The sequence below is a fragment of the Bos indicus genome, chromosome 10 (assembly GCF_029378745.1).
Source record: "Bos indicus isolate NIAB-ARS_2022 breed Sahiwal x Tharparkar chromosome 10, NIAB-ARS_B.indTharparkar_mat_pri_1.0, whole genome shotgun sequence".
NCBI classification, from domain to species: domain Eukaryota; kingdom Metazoa; phylum Chordata; class Mammalia; order Artiodactyla; family Bovidae; genus Bos; species Bos indicus.
Genome location: NC_091769.1, coordinates 11943906 through 11969216, shown reverse-complemented (window position 1 = coordinate 11969216; position 25311 = coordinate 11943906). Strand labels below are relative to the sequence as shown.

The window sequence follows — 25311 nt, the reverse complement described above, 5'->3', positions numbered from 1 at the left end:
CTGCGCAGGGTAGGCCGCCCGCGGAAGAGATGAGGGTGCTGCTGCGGTGCTGCTGCGGGCACCTGCCAGTCGGGGGCGGCGCGGGCCGGAGGTCGAACCCACGCTGGCGAGCGCTGGCCAGGCTGAGCGCGTCCCCTGGCTGGGAGGACGGCCAGGGCGCTCGAGTCCGCGAGAAGCCGCCTTGGAGGGTGCTCTTTTTCGGCAATGACCAGTTCGCCCGCGAAACGCTGCGGGCGCTGCACGCCGCCAGGTACCGGGGCCGGGGATTGGGAGGCCCGGGTGTTGAGGGCGCGGCTATGGAAACTCTGCGGCAGGCCTCGAGGATTTGGGCTTCTCGTCGGGAAAAGCAGATGAGCGGGAGGAGCGTGAGCCCAGATCCCGGCGTCTCGGGCGCCCGGAAGGTGCGCCGCCCCCCTCGGCAGTCCTTGGGTGCCCGCCTGGTCCCGCCCAGCCGATCTACACGCCCCCGACTCTTAACGCGCTCTGAGCTCTACATGGCACTCCATGGTGTCGAGACCTTGCTGCCTGCTTTACCTGCATCACCTCTGTCTTGTCCCACCACCTCCCTGCCCCCTTTGCATGGAAACCGTGACCCAGAGAGGTTAAGAGATTGTCCACGGTCATCAGCTGAGCAGGCTGGGACTAAGATGGGGTCCGACTTCAAAGACCTCCCCTTTCCACTCGCTCCTACTCCTACTCAATATGATTTGTACCCTCTAATCCTTTGGGCTTCTTACTAGACACAGGCATCTCTCTGCACACGCTTGCCTTACACTTTGACTACCCATCTCCTCCCTGTATACAACCGGATCCAGTTTTCTGGGACTGAAACGAAGACATAGTCCAAAAGCGAACTGCTTTTCCAATGAATAAATTTATAAACCAGAACTCTTAGGTATACATTTAATATTTATTCCGCAGGGGGATCCTACTTCCCCGGCCAGGAATCAAGCCTGGGCTCCCATAAGTGGAAGTGTGGAGTCCCAACCACTGGACCGCCAGGAAATTCCCTACATTTAGTATTTCTAAAATTCAACAAATTGTGATTCCTAGGGGGCAGAATTATTTGAGATCTAGCCTGTCCGGAAGGTCCATGGTATGTGGTGGCTGTCCCCACATACACTGCTTTGCCTCCTTTCCCCTAGTCTGCATGTTTTGTTTCCCCATTCCTTGTTTTCCCCATGCACCCCAGACTCAGTTCTGTCATCTCCCTCCATCACGTCTTCCCTGCAAGTACTTCCCAGCAGACCCTCACGTTGACTCCTTCACGGATGCGCTTGTATTCCCGGTCCACACACTCCGCTCTGTAACACACCCTGACACACTCCCTTCACACGTGCTCCCTTTGGACACTGTCTGTAACGCACTCTCTGCATGCCGCTTTCCTTGTGTGGTCTCCTGCGGCTCTCACTGCATGTGTCCTGATGCTTCTGCTGGTGCTTCACTTGGCGGCCCCAGTACTCCTGCACTTTCTGTTCTGGGCCCTCCTGTCTACTTCTTTTCTCATAACTCCTTAACATTTGATGCAATACCTGCCAAGTAAATGAACAGCCCCTGGCACTGGAATACTATGCAGCAGGTAGGGCTACATACAGTGTCATGGAATGATGCCCATGGGGTGTGTGTGTATGTACATAGAAATATATATATACATACATACATATATATTTTTAAAATATTGTTTGAATAATGTGGTTATAGTAAAAAAAGAAAATTCAAAAAATTTAGAAGACACACAATGAAAAGTCAGTTCCTTCCTTCTCGTTCTCTTCAGTTCCCAATTCTTCTCTTCAATTTCTTATTCTAGAAATGTTTGATGCATACATAAGCAAATGTATGCTTAACCATTTTTTTAAAAAAGACTCACATAATATCATACAGTGTTAGAGAAAAAAACAAAATGCAGGACAGTATATATAATATTCCAGTTGTGTAAAATGTCTATTGTATGTGTTTCAGTGTGCACAGGAAATTTCTAGAACCGTAACAGTCCGAACAGTAGCCAGTAGCCACTTGTGGCTCTTTGAATTTAAACAATTAAAATTAAATAAATAAACCAAACTTTAGTCTCTCAGTTGCACTAGTTTTAACATTTACCCTTGAGTGCTTCGTGAATTAATCAGAAAAATGCCTTAGAAATGTATGAAGTAGTTAACATTCCGTCATTGTCTTAACCCTGTCATATTTTCTTCTAATCTTTCCACCTTAGGGAAAACAAAGAGGAAGAGTTAATTGAGAAGTTGGAGGTGGTCACAGTGCCCTCCCCATCACCAAAAGGACTGCCAGTGAAGCAATATGCTGTCCAGTCTCAGCTTCCAGTGTATGAGTGGCCAGATGTGGGATCTGGAGAATACGATGTTGGCGTGGTAGCATCATTTGGCCGACTTTTGAGTGAAGCTTTTATTCTTAAATTTCCCTAGTAAGTTTTATTTGTAAGGAAATACAGTGCACAGACCTTGGCCTTTATATACTGGACCTGGTATCTAAAGTGCAGTACAGTGTGACTTGGACTCTAATTCTGCTTGGTTCAGTATTTTCTTATCAAGTACAAGATTTCATTAGTGGCCTGAATTGTTTTGTTTTGTGGCTCAAAACGACACAAGTTTATTGCCTGGTAGTTCTGTAGGTTGGGAGTCTACCTATGGCTCAGGAGGTTAAAATCAGAGTGTTAGCAGGGCTTCATTCTTTTCTGGAATCTCTAGCGGAGAATCCACTCCTTTGCCCCTTCCAGCTTCTAGAGGCCACCAACTTTCTTTGGCCCGTGGTGCCCTTCCTCTATCTTCAAAGGCAGCGATGGAAGATCGAGTCTTTTTCACTTCGCATCTCTCCATTCCATTATCACTTTCTGACCTTCAGCTAGGGAAGGTTCCCTGCTTTTAAGAATTCATGTGATTAGATTGGACCCACTGGATAATCCAGGATAATCTCTCTATCTCAAGGTTTTTACCTTAACTGTATCTACAAAATGTGTAAGGTAACATATTCACAGGTTCTGGGGATTAGGACATAAACATCCTTGGAGATCCATTATTCAGCTAACACTGGAGGAGATGCTATGATTGGTTTCATGAGTCAGTAAGCACTGGCTCCAAACACCCCTGAAATCCTCTCTGTGTTCCCATATTTTTAAGATACACTGCACAGTAATTTGATCAGTTCAGTTCAGTCGCTCAGTCATGTCCAACTCTTTGCGACCCCATGGACTGCAGCACACTAGGCTTCCCTGTCCTTCACTGTCTCCCAGAGTTTGCTCAGACTCATGTCTGAATCGGTGATGCCATCCAACCATCTCATCCTCTGTTCCCTTCTCCTCCCCTCTTCAATCCTTCCTAGCATCAGGGTTTTTTTTTCCAGTGAGTCAGTTCTTTGCAATACTTTGCATCAGGTGGCCAAGTATTGGAGCTTCAGTTTCAGCATCAGTCCTTCCAATGAATATTCAGGACTGATTTCCTTTAGGATGGACTGGTTGGATCTCCTTTCAGTCCAAGGGACTCTCAAGAGTCTTCTCCAACACCACAGTTCAAAGAAGCATCAATTCTTCAGTGCTCAGCTTTCTTTATGGTCCAGCTGTCACATACATACGTGACTGCTGGAAAAGCCATAGCTTTGACTAGACAGACCTTTGTTGGCAAGGTAACGTCTCTGCTTTTTAATATGCTGTCTAGGTTGGTCATAGCTTTTTTTCCGAGGAGTAGGCATCTTTGAATTTCATGGCTGCAGTCACCATCTGCAGTGATTTTGGAGCTCCCCAAAATAAAGTCTGTCTCTGTTTCCATTGTTTCCCCATCTATTTGCCATGAAGTGATAGGACTGGATATCCTGATCTTCGTTTTTTGAATGTTGAGTTTTAAGCCAACTTTTTCACTCTCTTCTTTCACTTTCATCAAGAGGCTCTTTAGTTCTTCGCTTTCTGCCATGAAGGTGGTGTCTTCTGCTTATCAGCTTATTAATATTTCTCCTGGCAGTCTTGATTCCAGTTTGTGCTTCATCCAGCCTGGCATTTCTCATGGTGTACTCTGCATATAAGTTAAATAAGCAGGGTGACAACTATAGCCTTGTCATACTCCTTTCCCGATTTGGAACCAGTCCATTCCATTTCCAGTTCAGTTCAGTTGCTCAGTTGTGTCCATCTCAATTATGAAGTATGCAGTCATTGAGATTTCAATATTTGCACAAAGCCAAATGGCAAAAAAAGCCAAGTCAAATGCACATCTGAAAATGAAAAACATGCCATAGTAATCTAAATTGTCTTACATGTCAGTTCTCATACTGACATTTCAAGTCACATGGGAAGATTAATTAACATTACTGGCATGAAGTGTTATAATGTATGATGCCCTTTATCACTGTCTATGGGCTCTCACCCACCCTCATTTAAGTTCTGTATATATGCCGACAGTTCCTAAATTTGTCCCTCCAATTCAGATCTCTGTCTGAACTCGAGGCCCCTGTTACACACTGCCTTCTCTGCAGCTCTGCTGGATGTCTGAGAGGCACCTTACACTTAAGATATCCTGAACCTTTCGCCCCAAAGCCTGATCCTTCCCAAAATCTTCATTTCAGCACATGGCAACTCCAGCCTTCAAGACCCAAAACCTCGGCATTATTGTTAATTCCTTATCTCACACCACACATTCAATTCGTCGGGAAGTTCTGTCAGCTCTGCCTTTGAAATCTGCCTAGAATGACGGCCTCTCATCACTTCTGTGGCCACCACTCTTGGCTCTTGTACTGCATAACCTCCTAAGTGGTCTTCACTTCTGTCTTGGGCCCTCTCAGTCTTTGACCACCCAACACCACACGATCCTTTTAAAGTGTAAGTCAGTCATGTCACTCTGCTCAAAGTTCTCCGGTGGTTTTCCATCTTGCTCATAGTAAAAATCTAGTCCTTTTTTTTTTTCTTCCTGTTGGATTCATTATTGCTTATATCCCCAGTACTTAGTGCCAGGACATGAGTTGTACTTAGTAAATATTTGATGGATGAATGAGACTGGGCTGAACAGTGGAATTTAGAATATAGGAGGCTCATATATATAGGGGCTTCCCTGGTGGCTCAGTGGGTAAAGAGTCTGCCTGCAATGCAGGAGACCTGGGTTCAATCCCTGGGTTGGGAAGATCCCCTGGAGAACGGAATGGCTATCCTCTCTAGTGTTCTGGCTTGGAGAATTCCATGGAGTATTCCATGTGGTTACAAAGAGTCCGACACAGCTGAGTGACGTTCACTTTCACTTTATATATATATACGTGTATATATGTGCGTGTATATATATGGACAGGGAGGCCTGGCGTGCTGTGATTCATGGGGTTGCAAAGAGTCGGACACGACTGAGCGACTGAACTGAACTGAACTGAACTGATATATATATACACACACATACTCTCAAGTGCATACTCATGCTGATGGAAACATCATTAAACTAATGGCTGCTGCTGCTGCTGCTGCTGCTGCTAAGTTGCTTCAGTCGTGTCCGACTCTGTGCGACCCCATAGACGGCAGCCCAACAGGCTCCCCCGTCCCTGGGATTCTCCAGGCAAGAACACTGGAGTGGGTTGCCATTTCCTTCTCCAATGCATGAAAGTGAAAAGTAAAAGTGAAGTCGCTCAGTCGTGTCTGACTCTTAGCGACCCCATGGACTGCAGCCCACCAGGCTCCTCCATCCATGGGATTTTCCAGGCAAGAGTACAGGAGTGGGGTGCCATTGCCTTCTCCAAACTAATGGCAGATTAGTAAATTATTAAAATTGCTTATTTATGGGTGAAAAGCGTATTGGGATACACACCAATGGTGAATAAATCATTCAGTGGGGATCTAAGAAGCTTGTTTTAGGAACTCTATATAAAAATTTAGTAAATTGAGGGTAATTATGTAATTTGACTAAAAATATAATTTTACATTGTCCATGAGATGCACAGCTGGTTTGAGTGGTTCTTCTCATATAGTAAGAAAACACATTATATATGTTTATTTAAAAACTCCCAGATGTCACAAGCTGTTGTGGAACATCTTTGGAACAATGAATAGTTCTTGCTCTGTTATTGAGTTTCATGGGTCTCTTATGGCAAGAGAGTGTACTTAGCTCTGACTCCTGCTTTAGTTGGTTTGAGACTAGATTTAACTGTTTTTCAAATTTTCTGGCAACGTTTAATGATGAAAAATAGCATATTAGTTTAGGTAGCAGTAAACTAAGGGACTTCCCCAGTGGCCCAGCGGTAAAGAATTCGCCTGCAATGCAGAAGCTGCAGGTTTGATCCCTGGGTCGGGAAGATCCCCGGGAGGAGGGCACAGCAACCCACTCCAGTATTCTTATGTGGAGAATCCCATAGACAGAGGAGCCTGATAGGCTACAGTCCACGGGGTCTCACGGAGTCCGAAACACTGAAGCGATTTAGCCCACATATATGCAGCAGTAAACTAAATGGTGAAAAAGCCCACTTTCACACTTATTTCTGTCTTTTCTAACTCAGCGGCATCTTGAATGTCCATCCCAGTTGCCTTCCGAGGTGGCGTGGTCCAGCCCCTATAATCCACACCATCCTGCATGGAGACACAATTGCTGGAGTAACGATTATGCAAATTAAACCCAGAAGGTAGAGCATATTTTCTTGTCCTGAGACTTTTTGTGAGTTTTGAATGTTGATGTCATTCTGCCTGAGGGAAAGGGGAGGTGGATAAGTGGGTGCTAATCACTAATTTCTCTAACTCCAGGATGCTTTTTTCTTCTGTTTCTTCCTGGTTTGTAACATAAAACATATGTGTTTTAGAATTTACACAGTGTCTCTTTATACTTGTTAATGAAATAATGTTATTAACAGTTGGATTTCTGTAAATGACATTTATAAGTGAAAGATGGATTTTTGCATATTGGTTGTCATAATCTCGGTTTTCTGCTGACCTTGGTTTTTATGGTCAAAATTTTTTTGGAATCTGAAGTAATACGTTGTATACCAATGTGTTATATAATTGTCTTTAATATTTAATTTCTTAAATCATACCTACAATCTAAAAAACAGTTATTTTAAATTGTACCAGGAGAGTATCTTAATACTCTACCTGTTATCACCTAATGTCTTCAGAGAAAAGGAAAATTCACAAGTTCACAAGAATAAGTCAATATCTGGGATTTGCTTTAACTTCCAAAAAAAACAAAAAAAGAGGGAAGGTCAGATGAAACAAGAGCTGTGAAACTTTGGTAGTTCTCAAATCTGAGTGATGGTGTGTATGGGGATTCCTTAGACTCTTCATTCTGTTTTTGGAATGTTTGTAACTTTTCATAATAAGCATTTTACTAAAGCTTATAGGTAAAAGAGAGTTTAACAGACCACAGAGTTACATATTTAAAACAAAATATATTTCTAATAGAAGTTGATAGCCAATATTTGCAGAGCTTGATATAAAATTCAAGACTTGTGGCAATGCAAATACATTTGCACCCACTTGTAATCACTATTGATTATAATTCAGGCAAAACTCCTGTCCTTTGAGAAAGGAAATATTGAAAGGAATGATTATAAATTCCTTAATTATACTTCCTTGGAAAATAAATTCTTTGCTTTGTGCTTTCATTATATAAATAGAGACTTTCTCATACTATTTATTACTAATGGTAGAATTATTTGTGGTTTTAATTAAATCCCTGATGTGCAACTTTATACTTTTTTCCTTTGGGAAAAAATAAAATCTAAATATAGGCCAGATTTGCTCTCCCTTCTTTCTTTCTTTTTTAATTTTATGGATTTTAATAGTTTAGTAAAATGACTATATTAGAATTTAATTTTGTTAAGCTCAAATATTGACTCCATATATGGCCTATATGACCAGAAAATGGTACTCAAGAGTAAAGCAGATGAAAACACAGAAAATGGTGAAAAGTTAATAGGCTTAAACTCTCTAGTTAATAATAAACTCAAGTGATATTAGTAACATGCTAATGTTGCTCACCCTTCTTTCAAACTCACATTTCTCCCTTGCCGATGGCTAACAGTCATATTCATGGCCATGGTTAAACTACTTCCCTGGCAGTCCAGTGGTTAGGGTTCTGTGCTTCCACCACAGGGGGCCCAGGTTCAGTCCCTGGTCAGGGAACTAAGATCCCACAAGTCATACATGTGGCCTAAAAAATAAACAAAAACTATCCTTGTGGTATGTAAACACTCATGTAGATAGACATATTGATCTTAAGAAATAGTCAGTGATCATGTTACTATTTGCTTTTAATTTTCTTGGTAGGTTTGATGTAGGTCCAATCCTCAAACAGGAGACGGTTCCTGTGCCACCCAAGAGCACCTCAAAGGAATTGGAAGCAGTGCTGTCAAGACTGGGTGCCAACATGGTACACAATATCCCCCTGCTTGTTTCCAAAGTGTTTATGATGAAAAGAACACTTTTATGATATATAATTTTAGACTTATTTAAAAAAAATGATTTTTATCCCTGGCTTCCTAAAAATCAGCTTAGAAGTCTTTGAAAATTTACACAAAGGAGGTACTTAATCAAGGCTTTTGAATGAAATATGTGAGTTTATATGATCTACCGCATTCCATGGAGAGGCTTTTAGACTATTCCTCCAGTTTCACTCTTAGTCTCAGGGACATACCATTCATCCCTGTCAAACTGGACCAGGAGCATTTCCTCAGTGAGTCACAGCTTTCCTCCCACTTTTGCACCTATGTTCCAGTCGTCTGCATCCATGTGTTTTGGAATTCTGCTGACCCCCTTGCTGTAAATGAACTCTGGGACTTTTTCATTCAATCTGTCTGAGTAACTGCTTAATGACCCAATTAGTGATTTTCATCTGAACTAAACTTTCTGTAGAGAAAAACGTTCTCCCCTGGTTTATAGATGGTGCTCTCCATTCTAGGCAGTCCCCTCGGAAATGCTGTTATGGTAGTGTCTGTCATTTATGGAGCACTGGCTTGTGTGCCAAGGACTGTATTAGATACTGTTGTTGTATACTATTATAGATGCTCTTATGTCCTTTTTTTTTTACCTTTCCAACAAACCTTTTTCAACTGTTTTATAGATGATGACCTTGAAGGTCACAGACACGTGAAACAGTTTTTCCACAGAGACACAGCTAGTAGGCAGTGGAACTGGGATTTGATCCAGAACTCTGTGACTCCAGAGTACACTCTGTTTAAATCTCCACAGCTTTCCTTCATATAGAGTGGGAGTGTGGTTAGCTGAGCTCAGGCTGTTCTAATGGCCGGTCAGGGCTCAGCATTCTCAGAAAGGAAATCGGTGGCCTGTAGCCTGCAGAGAAGCAAGAGCTCCACTGAGACCTCACCAAGTAGATGGCTCGTCACGGCTTAAGCCGATTTATTGCCTGACCCCAATTTCATGGTACTGAGTTGTAATGTATTTCTGTTTTTGTTCTTTTCATCTTGAATATATTTCTCTCTCTTTTTTTTAAAGCTTATTTCAGTTTTGAAAAATTTGCCTGAAAGTTTGAATAATGGAAGACAGCAGCCAGCCGAGGGGGTGACACACGGTAAGTGCAGATGGCCCAGACTCTTACATCTTTCCTGAGGTTTTGCTTGTCGTGATTGGCATCTGAGCCCTCTGACTTCCTCACTGTACATTTCCCTTAATTTGACTAAGATCAAGTGACCACTGGCAGGTCTGTTTCCAGAGAATGATCGGTAAGGGATCTTTCTCCCTCTTCACATGTAGCCTTCAGTTCAGTTCAGTCTCTCAGTGTCCGACTCTTTGCGACCCCATGGACTGCAGCACGCCAGGCCTCCCTGTCCATCACCAACTCCCAGAGTTGACCCAAACTCATGTCCATTGAGCCGGTGATGCCATCCAGCCATCTCATTGTCTGTCGTCCCCTTCTCCTGCCCCCAATCCCTCCCAGCATCACAGTCTTTTCCAATGAGTCAACTCTTCGCATGAGGCGGCCAAAGTATTGGAGTTTCAGCTTTAGTATCAGTCCTTCCAATGAACACCCAGGACTGATCTCCTTTAGGATGGACTGGTTGGATCTCCTTGCAGTCCAAGGGACTCTCAAAGTCTTCTCCAACACCACAGTTCAAAAGCATCAGTTCTTCAGTGCTCAGCTTTCTTCATAGTCCAACTCTCACATCCATACACGACCACTGGAAAAACCATAGCCTTGACTAGATGGACCTTTGTTGGCAAAGTAATGTCTCTGCTTTTGAATATGCTATCTAGGTTGGTCATAACTGTCCTTCCCAGGAGTAAGCATCTTTTAATTTCATGGCTGCAGTCACCATTTGCAGTGATTTTGGAGCCCCCCAAAATAAAGTCTGACACTGTTTCCACTGTTTCCCCATCTATTTGCCATGAAGTGATGGGACCAGATGCCATGATCTTAGTTTTCTGAATGTTGAGCTTTAAGCCAACTTTTTCACTCTCCTCTTTCACTCTCATCAAGAGGCTTTTTAGTCCCTCTTCACTTTCTGCCATTAGGGCAGTGTCATCTGCATATCTGACGTTATTGATATTTCTCCCAGCAATCTTGATTCCAGCTTGTGCTTCTTCCAGCCCAGCGTTTCTCATGATGTACTCTTCATAGAAGTTAAATAAGCAGGGTGACAATATACAGCCCTGACATACTCCTTTTCCTATTTGGAACCAGTCTGTTGTTCCATGTCCAGTTCTAACTGTTGCTTCCTGACCTGCATATAGGTTTCTCAAGAGGCAGGTCAGGTGGTCTGGTATTCCTGTTTCTTTCAGAATTTTCCACAGTTTCTTGTGATCCACACAGTCAAAGGCTTTGGTATAGTCAATAAAGCAGAAATAGATGTTTTTCTGGAACTCTCTTGCTTTTTCAATGATCCAGCAGATGTTGGCAATTTGATCTCTGGTTCCTCTACCTTTTCTAAAACCAGCTTGAACATCTGGAAGTTTATAGTTCACGTATTGCTGAAGCCTGGCTTAGAGAATTTTGGGCATTACTTTACTAGCGTGTGAGATGAGTGCAGTTGTGTGGTAGTTTGAGCATTCTTTGGCATTGCCTTTCTTTGGGATTGGAATGAAAACTGACCTTTTCCAGTCCTGTGGCCACTGCTGAGTTTTCCAAATTTGCTGGCATATTGAGTACAGCACTTTCGTAGCATCATCTTTCAGGATTTGAAATAGCTCAACTGGAATTCCATCACCTCTACTAGCTTTGTTCGTAGTGATGCTTTCTAAGGCCCACTTGACTTCACATTCCAGGATGTCTGGCTCTAGATCATACCATTGTGATTATCTGGGTTGTGAAGATCTTTTTTGTACAGTTCTTCTGTGTATTCTTGCCACCTCTTCTTAATATCTTCTGCTTCTGTTAGGTCCATACCATTTCTGTCCTTTATCGAGCCCATCTTTGCATGAAATGTTCCCTTGGTATCTCTAATTTTCTTGAAGAGATCTCTAGTCTTTCCCATTCTGTTGTTTTCCTCTATTTCTTTGCATTGATCGCTGAGGAAGGCTTTCTTATCTCTTCTTGCTGTTCTTTGGAACTCTGCATTCAGATGCTTATATCTTTCCTTTTCTCCTTTGCTTTTCACTTCTTTTCTTTTCACAGCTATTTGTAAGGGCTCCCCATACAGCCATTTTGCTTTTTTGCATTTCTTTTCCGTGGGGATGATCTTGATCCCTGTCTCCTGTACAATGTCACGAACCTCAGTCCATAGTTCATCAGGCACTCTATCAGATCTAGTCCCTTAAATCTATTTCTCACTTCCACTGTATAATCATAAGGGATTTGATTTAGATCATACTTGAATGGTCTAGTGGTTTTCCCTACTTTCTTCAATTTCAGTCTGAATTTGGCAATAAGGATTTCAGGATCTGAGCCACAGTCAGCTCCCGGTCTTGTTTTTGCTGACTGTATAGGGCTTCTCCATCTTTGGCTGCAAAGAATATAATCAGTCTGATTTCACTGTTGACCATCTGCTGATGTCCATGTGTAGAGTCTTCTCTTGTGTTGTTGGAAGAGGGTGTTTGCTATGACCAGTGTGTTCTCTTGGCAAAACTCCATTAGCCTTTGTCCTGCTTCATTCCATACTCCAAGGCCAAATTTGCCTGTTACCCCAGGTGTTTCTTGACTTCCTACTTTTGCATTCCAGTCCCCTATAATGAAAAGGACACGTTTTTGGGGTGTTAGTTCTAAAAGGTCTTGTAGGTCTTCATAGAACCGTTCAACTTCAGCTTCTTCAGCGTTACTGGTTGCCTTATGAAAGATTAAAACAATTTCTTCTATTCTTTTTATTGAAAAGTACCAAACATAGAGGTAAGTTGAAAGACAGTGAATACCTGTTTAACCCAGAGTCAACAATTACTAATGTTTGTTCACCTTGTAAAGTCTCTGTCTCTCGTCATATTTTCTTCATATATATGTGTATATGTTTATATAGTATATATATTTTAATTTCTGCTATACCATTTGGGGTCTTCCCAGGTGGCACTGGTGGTAAAGAACCTGCCTGCCAAAGTAGGAGAAGTGAAAAAACATGGGTTCAATCCCTGGGTTTGGAAGATCCCCTGGAGGAGGGTATGGCAACCCACTCCAGTATTCTTGCCTGAAGAGCCCCATGGACAGAGGAGCCTGGTTGGCTGTGGTCCATAGGGTCACGAAGAGTTGGACATGACTGAAGCGACTTAGCACATACCATTTGGAAGTATGCATTATAACTTTTCATCCCTCAATATTTTAACATACATCTCCTAGGAAAAGTGAACATAGCCAATCCATATTTAAATTTTTCTGTCTAAAAACATATTTTATAGCTGTATTTTTTTCAGACTAGGATCCAGTTACGGTGAGTTGTGTGTCTCTTTAGTTTCTTTAGAGTAATTCCTCCACTGCTTTTTTTCTATGTCATTAACTTTTTGAAGAGACCAGGCCAGTTGTCTGTTCCCTTTCAGGATTTAGTTCAGTGTTTAGTTTTTCTAGCCCTGAAAGTTCCTGTAAATCAGAAGTTCTCAACACTTGATTAGATTCAGGCTTAAAGTTATGGAAAGAGAATTTCATAGATGATACTGTGTTCCAGTGATATTTGTTTCAGTTTGTTTTTAACCTTGTGTTGCTTTTTATTTTAACTTGTGATTTAATTTTATTTCTTGAATATGTGAGACATTTTCATGACTCAGAATTTAAAACTGTTTGGAGGATGTACTTGGGGAAGTCTCTGGAATTGAACATGACTGAGCACATACATGCACGTGGGGAAGTCTCTGCCTCTGTCGCTGCAGTTGTAGCATGTCGAATACCAGGTTGCATCAAAGCTAGTGAAGCTAAGTTTGATCACTTGGTTGAGATGGTGACCACCAGATCTTTCTACTGTAAAGCCATGTTTCTCCCTTTGCAAATGACAGGTAATCTGTGGGGTAATACTTTGATAACCGTGCAGATATCTGGTTTCCTAGAGGCTCAGCAGTAAAGAATCTGCCTACAGTGCAGGAGATGCAGAGACACGGGTTCGATCCCTGGGTCAGGAAGATCCCCTGGAGGAGAAAATGGTAAACCACTCCTGTATTCTTGCCTGGAAAATTCCGTGGACAGAGGAGCTTGGCAGGCTGCAGTACATGGGGCTGCAACAAGTTGAACGTGAATGAGCAACTAAACAGCAACAACCTTTCACAATTTCAGCAGGGATTGATGCGCCTTCCTTCAATGAATTATTTCAATGAAAACCAAAATGGTTATTTTCCAGTTCCTTTTATATTTAATGGTTGGCATTATTCTGTAAAGAGCTTTTCCTCATTAATTGGGGGTGAATTTTAATTCATCCTAGAAGGGCAGGATAATTTCTTAATTCTTTCTGTAATTATCAATTTTTAAAATAGGGAGTTGGCACCATAATCACCTTCAGTTATGATGGCAAGTGAATTTTTGTATCATTTGATTCGTGGATTTTTATTTATTGTGTTTTATAGTTAATCACATTCCTAATGCTTTGTGCTGCTCAAGCTGTCCCAAATTTGGCCAATGGTAGCCTCTTAAAGTTGGCTCCTGCATCCTTTTGATAACTCCCCACCCTCAAAATAGTTTTTGAGTGCTTCCTTGTTTTTTCACAAGATGCCCCAGGCTCACCTTATAAATTCTGTGCCCCATGTTGGAATCAGCCATCTCTCCCTTGTTCATTTTAGCTGGGGAGCAGTATTTAGAAGCCATCTGATACCATGATGTGTTCCAAAATGAGGTATCAGAAAAGGCTAGGTGTTATATATTTTTTAAAATATTTGAGTTGATACTGCTTCTAATTCAAATTTTAAAGTACAGGATTTTTCTTGTATTTTCTCTTACACACAAAAAAACTTTCAAAATCAATTCTGTACCATTTTTTTTTTGCCGTGCATAAAATAATTTCAAAATTGCAACAACAATATTACTGTGAAAAATTTAAGTACTAAGTAAGAGTTAAGATCTACAATTTTTTTTTTTTCGGTCCTTAAAATATATCCTTCTAAAGTATATAGTCAGAGTACTGGGTTCAAAACTTACTGGAGATAATTATTTTTTCCATGTGGCTTTGTTATCTAGGTTGATATTAGATTATATAGTTAAGTTTCTTTGTTTCAGTTTGGTTTTATTTTTCAGGGTTGCCTTTTTCCTTTTTACAACTAAATCTTAGTTTTGAATATTTGAAACATTTACATGATTCAGAGTTAAAAGCATTTGGAAAGGTTACACAGAGAAGTCTTCCATCCCATTCCTATCTCCTTGGATCCTGTTTCTCTCCCTCTAGAACTGTTAGTTTCTGATTTAGCCTGTTAGTTGTTTCCTTTATAAAAATAAGCAAAAATACATACTTTAAAACTGATTTTTTTTCTTTTTTATTCCACAAAGGATGGCTTAAAATATACACTCTTCTGATTCTTTCTTTTTTTCACTTTACAGTGTATGCTGGTGATCATCTATCAATAAGAAGTTTTCGTGTTATTTATGGCAGTATAGTTCTCTTTGTTTGGAAAAATTATAGTGTTATCAACAGACCCCCTTATTGGTGGACATTTGGATTTTAATCATTTGCTATTTCCAGTAATGCTACTATGAATAACTTTATGCATAGTTACCTCCTAATCTAAGAGATAAGAAATTGTGTCTTGGAGTAGTTTTAATTCACATTACTCCTTGAGTAAGGGTGAGGAACTTTTCGTGTTTAAGGACTATTTGCATTTTTTTTTTTTTTCTGAGAAGGGTCTATTATATCTTTTGCCATTTTTCAATCCAATTTTTGGTTTCTTTTGTCTCAGTTTTTGGGAGTACTTTGTGTAATAGATAGAAATAAATCTATATAATAGATACAAAGTACTCCTAAATATAATTTAAATATAAGTAACACATATATATATATAATACTTATATGTAAATACTTATATTTATTAAATAGATACATCTCTCATTCAATATATGTAAATATAAAATACTATGATATAAATTGCAAATACCTTGTTTGTCATTTGTCTCCTGGCTTTATTTGTGGCATTTCATTTTGTCTTACAAAAGTTTTTTATGTAGTCACATTTATCATTCTTTAATTGCTTCTGGACTTTGAATCATAAAAGAACTTTTTCTGTTCCTACGTTATAAAGAAATTTACCCATGCTTTCTTCTGTGCTTAGTCACTCAGTTGGGTCCAACTCTTTGCCACCCCATGGACTGTAGCCTGCCAGGTTCATCTGTCCATGGGGATTCTCCAGATAAGAATACTGGAGTGGGTTGCCATGCTTTCCTCCAGGGAATCTTCCCAACCCAGGGAATGTTTTCTTCTAGTACTTTTATTTATTATGTATATACGTGTATGTATATATATACACATATGTATGTGTATATATGTGGAAAATGTAAAACATACAGAAGTTGAGAAAATAATATGATGAATTTTCTATCATTCAGATCATTCTCTCTGTCATTCTGTATCAATAATTACCAATTTATGGTCATTGACCTGATACTCATTCTTGCCATTGGTTTTCTCTCACAGCCCCTAAGATTTCTGCTGCTACCAGCTGTATAAAATGGGAGGAACAAACTTCAGAGCAGATATTCAGACTTTATCGTGCTGTTGGAAATATAGTAAGTTGGAAGTCAAATTGCAGTTTTACCTAATTGTGTGTGTGTGTTGTAATTCACTTTTAAAGTATTTTTATTTAGGAATAAATCTCATAAACAAAACCTAAGGATCCTGAAATTCATTTTTTCATTTAATTAAGTATTTTATTTTTGACTGCATGGGCTTCTCATCGCAGTGGCTTCTCTCGTTGTAGAGCTTGGGCTCTAGGTGCACGGACTAAAGTAGTTGAAGCATGTGAGCTTGGTAGTTGCGGCTTGCAGGCTCAGCTGCTCCTCAGCGTGTGGGATCTTCCTGGACCGGGGACGGAACCTGTGTCCCCTGCATTGGCAGGCAGATTTTTAATCACTGGACTACCAGGGAGGTCCCTGAAATTAATTTCTAAATGAACTTTTTCTTCATCTCAAACTGAAACTCTATAACCATTAAATAACAACTCCCCATTCTACCCATCCCGCCATCCCTGGTAATCACTATTCCACTTTCTGTTTGTGAATATGCCTATCATGCTGCTGCTGCTGCTGCTAAGTCGCTTCAGTCATGTCCATAGTCGTGTCCGTGCTGTCTGTGTGACCCCATAGACGGCAGCCCACCAGGCTCCCCCGTCCGTGGGATTCTCCAGGCAAGAACAGTGGAGTGGATTGCCATTTCCTTCTCCAATGCATGAAAGTGAAAAGTGAAAGTGAAGTCGCTCAGTCGTGTCCAACTCTTCGCAACCCCATGGACTGCAGCCTACCAGGCTCCTCCATCCATGGGATTTTCCAGGCAAGAGTACTGGAGTGGGGTGCCATTGCGTTCTCCGATGCCTATCATAGGCACCTCATATAAGTAGAATCATACAATATGTGTCCGTTTGTGCCTGGCTTATCTCACTTAGCATAATGTTTTCATTATGTTGTTTCATTCATGTTGTACCATGTATCAAAATGTCATTCTTTTTAGGGCTGAATAACATTCCATTGTATATATATGTAGCACATTTTGTCTATCCATTCGTCTCTTGATGGCCATTTGAGTTGTTTCCACGTTTTAGCTAATGTGAATAATGCAGGTATGAATGTGGATGTACAAATATCTGTTTGAGTCCCTGTTTTAATTCTTTTCTATATCCGACATTCATTTTTTAATAGAATCTTTTTTAACTTTTTTATTTTTTAGTTTATTTTTTGGCTTCACTGAGTCTTTGTTGCTGTGCATGGGCTTTCTTACTTGAGGCGAACAGGGTCTCCTCTCTAGTTGAGGCTTCTCATTGTGGTGGCTTCTCTTGTTGCATGGCACAGGCTCTAGGGCACGTGGGCTTCAGGAGTTGCTACACTCAGGCTCAGTAGTCCCAGGTCCTGGGCTCTGGAGAGTGGGCTCCATAGTTACGGGGCATGGGGCTAGTTGCCCTGGAGCGTGTGGGATCTTCCTGGACCAGGGATTGAACCTGTGTCTCCTGCATTGGCAAGCAGATTCTCAACCACTGGACCACCAGGGAAGTCCCAAGTTTGGGGTTTTTAATGGACTACTTTTGTTGGTTAAAATGGAGAACTCCTTTGAATATCTGTAACATGCCCAGTTCTTCAGTGAGGATTACAACCTTATGTTATGGGTATTATCCCATTTTAAGTTGACAAATTGAGGCTTAAAGTAGATGCTCAATGAATGGCTATTGAATGGTGCTGACGGTCACATTGTTAGTGAGAGTCAGGTTTTGAACTGAAGTCAGATCTGCCTGACTTCAAACCCTGTACTTTTCCCACTGTAATAGAATGGCATTAGGGAAAGGAACATTGACTTTAGAACCAGACAGAGCTGGATTCCAGCTTCTCTCTGCTACTTCCTAGCTTTGTAGACTTGAGAAAGTTATTTCTGAGATTTAGTTAGTTCATTTGAAAATTAGAATGACATATTGTATATAAAGCATCTAGTACAGTATCTGATACCTACTATTATTCATTCATTAAAAAAAAAAATTTATTGAAATCCTATTATGTGCCAGGCATTGTTCTAGGTGTTAGAGGTGATGTGGGAAAGCAAAAACAAATAAGCAAATAAATAAGGATAATATCAGATAGTGTGATAAGCTCTTCAGTGAAAATTAATGGAAGATAATGTGATAGATTCACTGGTGGCTATTTTAGGTTGGATATCTGTTTGGGGAAGGCCACTCTGAACTGACATTTAAGCTGAGGTCTGAAAGACAATAAGGAGAAAGTCATGCCCAGATCAGGAAAAGAGCATTCCAGGCAGAGGGAGCAGCTAGTACAAAACTCAAGTAAGCTAAATCAGATAAAGATTTACCAAAAAAGAAAACTACAGATCAATAGCCCTTATTAACATAGAGGCAAAAATCCTTAATAGAATTAACCAACTGAGTCAAACAACATGTAGAAAAGGATTATACACCATGGTTACGTGCAATGTAGCCCAGGAATACAAGGTCGGTTCAGCATAGAAAAATCAACGTAATACACCATATTAATAGAGTAAAGGACAAAAACCACGTAACTGTCTGCGTAGATATAGAAAAGGCATTTGAAAAATCCAATATCTTTTCATGATAAAAATATTCAACAGACTAAGAATAAATAGGAACTTCCTCAAACTGGTAAAGAACATCTACCAAAAAAAAAAACAACCCAAAGTCAACATCATATTTAATGGCAGAAGATTGAAATTGTTCCCTCTAAGATCAGGAACAAGATAAAGATCTCCACTCTCACTGCTTTTTAAAAAATTTTTGTTTTTAATTGGAGGATAATTGCTTTACAGTGTTGTGTTGGTTTCTGCCTTACAACAACTCACCACTTGTATTCAATATTGTACTGGAGGTTATAGCCAGAGTAATTAGACAAGAAAAAAAAGGAACAATGTAAAACTATGTCTATAATATTATATATAGAAAATTATAAAGACTCTGCCCTCCAACGGAGAAGGCAATGGCAACCCACTCCAGTACTTTTGCCTGGAAAATCCCATGGACGGAGGAGCCTGGTAGGCTGCAGTCCATGGGGTTGCTGGGAGTCGGACACCTGAGTGTGACTTCACTTTTCACTTTCATGCATTGGAGAAGGAAATGGCAACCCACTCCAGTGTTCTTGCCTGGAGAATCCCAGGGACAGGGGAGCCTGGTGGGCTGCTGTCTATGGGGTTGCACAGAGTCGGACACGACCGAAGTGACTTAGCAGCAGCAGCAGCAAACAACCCCCCTCCAAAACAAATAGAGCTAATAAACAGCAAAGAATTCCTAAGTAAATGGAAAGACCTCTGTGTTTGCGAATAAGAAGATTTAATATTGTTAAGATGGCACTGTTGCCCAAATTGATCTACAAACTCAACACATTTCCTATAGAAATCCTACTTGACTTCTTTGCAAAAATGGACAAGTTTATCCTAAAACTCATATGGAATCCCAAGAGGTCCAGAATAGACAGAAAATCTTGAAAAAGAACAAAATTGAAGGACTAATAGTTCCTGATTTTACAACTTACTACAAAGCTACAAAAATCAAGGCAATGTGATACTGAAAAAGATAGACATAAAGCTCAATGGGATAGAATTGAGAGTCTAGAAATAAACCCATACATATATGGTCACGTGATTTGTGATAAGGATTCCAAGACAATTTGATGGGGAAAGAATAGTCTTTTTACCACATGGTGCTTGGACAACTGGATATTCAGAATAAAATGGATTTGGATCCCTACCTCACACTACATATAAAAATGAGCTCAGTATGGATCAGAAACCTAAATGTAAGAGCTAAAACTATGAAAACTCTTAGAAGAAGATATATTAGTATATCTTCATGACCTTGAAGTATGCAGTGGTTCTTAGATATAATGCCTGAAGAATAAGCAACAAACTAAAAACAGAGAAATTGGATTTCAAAATTTAAAAGAACACTAACAAGAAAATGAAAAGACAGCCTACATAATAAAAGAAAATATGTGCAAATCATATATCTGATGAGAGTCTAGTAACCAGTATATATAAAGAACAAAGAACTCTCATAGCAAAAAGGTTAAGATTATTAGCAAAGATCTAATAACATGATAAGAAAATCAGCAAAGGATCTACATAGACATTTATCCTAAGAAAATATATAATTGGCCACTAAGCATATGAAGAGATAGTCAATGTCATTAGTCATTAGGGAAATGCAAATCAAAACTATACTGAGACACCACTTCACACTTACTAGAATTGCTGTAATTTTTTTAAAAAAACAAACATAATCAGGGTTGATGAGGATGTGGAGAAATTTGGAACCCTCATTCATTGTTGGTGGAAATGTAAAATGGGGCAGCTGCTTTAGAGAACAGTTTGACAGCTCCCCCAAAAGTTAAAACAGTTAAACACTACATAATAATGCTTATCTTCTGCAATTCACCTTTCCTCCCTGTAACAGAAGGTTGCTTATCTTGCAACCAGAAAGTGAAATTTGATTCCTAGAGCTGCTGTGTATTAATGAAGAGCAAGATTCTTAACTTCTCTGAGCTTCTGCATTTTACCTGTAAAATGAGGTTAATGAGCAGGTCCACAGCTGTCAAGATGAAAGGAGATAAACTGTCAATTTAAATCCATGCCAACGTATGATTTTGACAGTAATGATAGTGAACACAGAAGTGACTGTATTCTTACTATCCCTTTCCTTTCTGTAGTGCTCTGATGCTAAGGTGAAGATGAGCTTTACCTCCCCAAGAACAAGTACTGTATATTCTAATTCTGTACCTATATTGTATTTGTAGCCCTCTGTAAATATAAACGATTTTCAGTCAGTAAACGTGTTTCAGAAGTCTTTATAGAGTTCTTTGAAAGAGAAAAGGTTACACACATGAAAATCATTTCATGACTTACTGGAAGCTGGTGAAAGAAGAATCAGTCAGCAAATTATAGAAGAGGATATTATACCAAAATATGACATAGATAAAGTTGTGAATACTTTTCTTCAAATGTGTTTAATTCTCTGATTTAACCGTTCACATCTTTGAAACAGCCTATCTTATTCTGAAAGTTAAATGTCCTGTTGAGGTGGCCATGAAAAGAGCCCTGAGCTGAGAATGAGAAAATGTAGATTCTGGTCCTTGGCTCTGCCATTAACCAACTGTGTCTAAACGTGGGGAAACGGGTGCATTTCTCTGGGCCTCACTTTCCTCATCTATGAAATAGAGGACTGAACTGCAGTCTGCAAATTAGTTTATTTACTTCAGAAATTAGAAAGAACTTATTTTCCTGGTGTATGTTAATTTCTGTTAGCCTATTTAAATCAAAGTCTAATAAAAGTAGCATCTCACTGTGGGGAAAGGCAAGATGATGGATTATCCAATATATAGTGTTGGGATGGCTGGTTAGCCAAAAGAAAGGGAGCCTTCAAGTCTCATCTTTTAAAATCAGAATAAAATCTAAATGGATCAAAATGAAACCAAAAAGAACTGGGAAAAAGCATAGTTGGATAATTTTGTAATATTTGATAAATGTGGATAGGCCTTTTTAAGCATGATATGTACCAATGAAGTCATGAGAGAAAAGGCTAATAAATACAACTTAATAAAATAAAAAACTTATGCATGGGAAAAATTACCCAATATTAACAGTCAACAAACTAGAAAAATATTCATAATACATCTGAGAACTAAAGAGCTAATTTCCTAAAAATATAAAAGTGTTTCATGAATTAATGAGATGAACAACTCAGTTTTTTTTTTAATGAGCAAAGGGCATAAACAGGCCTAAGAAATAAAATGTGCAAGTGCAAGTAGATATGCACTACCCCTTAGGCTCATTAATAATAAACAGAAATAGACTGTCATTTTTTTCTCTTATGAAGATTGTTTAACAGTAAAATGTTGATGTTTTTTAAGTGGTCCACTTAAAAAAACAGCTATTGGGACTTCCCTGGTGGTCCAGTGGGAGCCCTGGGCTCAAACCCTGCTTGGGGAACTAGCTCCCACATGCCGCAACTAAGAGTTCATATGCTACAACTACAGACCCAGTGCAGCCAAATGAATAAATCTATTAAACAACAACAACAGACTATTCTCCAGAAATATAAAAGTCCTCAAAGATATATATGCCAGGCTACTTATCACATTTAAAGTTTTTTTGTAATTTTGTAATATGTTACGAAATGTCTATCATAAAGGCATTGGTTGCATAAATTATGGTACATTTTATAAAATGGAATATTGTCCAGCAGATAAAAGAGTGAAATAGATAAGTGTGTACTGATGAAAATTTGTCCAGTTTATGGTTAAGTAGAAAAAAAAATCCTTGTCAAACACTATGTTTTAGATTTTTGTGATAATTATATGTGTAGAAAAAATACAAGGACATACACATCAGGCTACTAACTGTGGTTACCTCTCCGGATGGGAGGTAACCTCTGGGCCTCACTTTCCTTGTCTATGAATGCGAGGACTGAACTGCAGTCAGTCCTTGAAAAACCCGATGAGACTGAACTGCTCATCATTTATGTTACTTAGTGCCATTTGCAGCCTGGATTTAGTGAAAAAATTTTTTTTTTCCTGTGATAAAAGTTTTATAAGCAAAAATTTACCACCAGTTTTGCCAGCACTGCATTTTCACTGTTTTTCTTCTGCCTTGTAGGATGACTGGATTGGTGTTTGATCAGTGATGCTTAAGAAAATTATTCATTTTCTAATTTTTTAACATTAATGGTTGTAACGCTTGCATTTTTATAACGAGCATGATTTTTAACTAGAAATATTAATAAAGATATACATTGATTAAAAATGGTGTTTAATTTTAAGATCTTGTAAATCCCTAGGGCTGATGCAGAGGGTCATGTTATGTTCTGTTTCATAAGGTTTAGAGACTGAGTTCCCAGTTCCACTGTAATTGGGAGAGAAGTCAGGCCAGATTAACACAAAATAATAATTGAAAAGTGTTGGGGATTGAGTGTTTTTTTTAATTCTTCTTTCATTTTATTTGCAGATTCCGTTGCAGACACTCTGGATGGATAATACCATTAAACTTCTGGATTTGGTAGAAGTTGATAATTCAATCCTCAGTGGTACTTACTTTTGAATAGCTGTCATGGAAAATGTTTTCAGTATAGTCCGTTTGAAAATGTGTCTCTTTTACCATGAGTCACATTTACTAAAAATAAGGATTCTTTCAGTTTGTTTCAGCTCAGTAATTGTAATACTTTACATTCATTTGTAATGTTATTCTTTGCAGTGTCCATTCACATGTATTTCCTCTCTTAACCATTGTAAGAAACTGAGAAGTAGATACCAGTGTTACTATCCCATATTAAGCTCTGTGATTTCCTCTCTTAAGGTTTTCAGGGAATGCAGAATGATTAGGTTAATTTCATTCTGATGAATATCATAATGAAAATCTCTGGGCAGCTCGGTGAGAATCTTAGGCCAGGGTGGAGCATTTCATGATCTGGTCCATTCAGAGGCCCGTTCGTGTCCTCCCATCCTGGTAGATTGAAGGAATGTGAGCCACAGAGGGAGCTGGTGTAGTTCAGAGGGTGTCAGAGTTACCCAGGGATCTAGGAATTGGGATTTGTTTGGTCATGGATAGAGGGCCCAGCTTAGATCCTAAGTTTCCTTGTATATCTCTCCACTGCAAACTAGTTATTTCACCCAAATGGTCAAAACTTCTAGGTTCAACATTTTAGGTTGATCTCCGGGACACTGAGTAAAGGACTAATAGCTGCTTATGTGTATGGAAAGGTTCCCGTTGGGTTCAAGATACACAGAGCACCATGACTCTCTTGTAAGCTTTGGGTTACAGTCAGGGCATCAGCAGATGTGTGCTCTCCAGTATTAGTACTGTCTTGCAGAATGTTTCCTTTGATTTTTAAGAAGCACTATAAAGTTGTCTAATTATTTATTCTCTCTCTCATATCCCTGTTTTCCTCCTTCTCTTTCTTTAGATTCAAAATTAACAGGACAAGCTGTTATTCCAGGATCAGTAGTATACCACAAACAGTCACAAATACTGCTGGTTTGTTGCAAGGTACACTTTTCCTTTAGTTTCACGTTATTACACTTCTTTTGAGTTTATAGTTTATATCATTTGTCATTTTTGGTTAGGTCATCACTCAACTAACCGACTGTCCATCAGATTGTGATGAAGTTTTACCAAGGTGTTACTATTGCTCAGACAATGAAAAATGATTCAGTAACTGTGTTGTTGTTCAGTTGCTAAGTCGTGTCCAACTCTTTTGCGACCCCATGGACTAGAGCCTGCCAGGCTCCTCTGTCCATGGGATTTCCAGGCAAGAATACTGGAGTGGGGTGCCATTTCCTTCTCCAGGGGATCTTCCCAACCCAGGGATGGAACAGCATCTCCTGCATTGGCAGGTGGATTCTTTACCACTGAGCCACCAGGAAAGCCCATCATTTATGTTATTAGTGCCATTTGCAGCCTGGATGTTGAAAGATTTGTTTGTTTGTTTTTTGTGTGTGTGTTAAGAGTTTTATAAGTCAAAATTTACCACCAGTTTTGCCAGCACTGCATTTTCACTGTTGGCCTTTTGCCCTTTAGGATGACTGGATTGGTGTTCGATCAGTGATGCTCAAGAAAACACTAACAGCTACTGACTTCTACAATGGATATTTGCACCCCTGGTACCAGAAAAATTCCCAAGCTCAACCAAGCCAATGCAGATTTCAGACTCTCAGACTTCCACCAAAGAAGAAGCAGAAAAAAAAAATTGTTGCTATGCAATAGTGCACCAAGTACTTTGGAAGAAGATGGACAGGAACCTACTATATACTTGTAATTTGTTAGAAGCCTTATTTACAAGGAATTATCTTGACTTTCAAAGAATTTGATGCCGTTGAAAGGGAAGATTATTGTCAAAAAGATGAATTACCTCACTTTGCATTTTCCGTCTAACACTTAAAAATAGCTTTTTCTGTTTGAATAAAAAGAGAAGTTTTAAATTAAATTTTTATTTATATCAGACTCATCAGACTGTATCTTTACCTGACAGTGAGTACGACTAACTGGTATGTGTATATACTGAAGAGAGTTTCTTTTAAAAAAGTGCATCTATTAAATTTTTAAAATCATACGTCCCCTCTGACCGTGTTAGCATTTCAGCAGTATTCAGTCTACATTTCAGATTTTTAACAGGGAGTAAAGTCAGATCTTTACATTTATCTACCATCTAGTTCCTACCAACTCATTAACATTCATAATATGTTATAATCTCTGTAAATTCACATTTTACACCTAGATTTCCTTAAAGTAGGAATATAGTAACATTCTTCAACATGCTTGTGCAGTAAAAGTTGTTGATCAGCTGGCCTGTGCAGACTCATC

The 25311-nt window shown here is 39.6% G+C and overlaps 1 protein-coding gene across 1 annotated transcript; it reads left to right on the top strand.

Moving 5' to 3' along the window:
* MTFMT (mitochondrial methionyl-tRNA formyltransferase) lies at nucleotides 1–24946 on the top strand. The gene is made up of 9 exons (XM_019968122.2): nucleotides 1–250; nucleotides 2210–2419; nucleotides 6466–6588; nucleotides 8228–8330; nucleotides 9413–9488; nucleotides 15934–16025; nucleotides 22960–23038; nucleotides 23915–23997; nucleotides 24529–24946. The coding sequence occupies exons 1-9, from the start codon at nucleotides 30–32 to the stop codon at nucleotides 24712–24714; spliced, it is 1173 nt and encodes a 390-aa protein (XP_019823681.2). The 5' UTR covers nucleotides 1–29; the 3' UTR covers nucleotides 24715–24946.
* The last annotated feature ends 365 nt before the right edge of the window (nucleotides 24947–25311 follow it).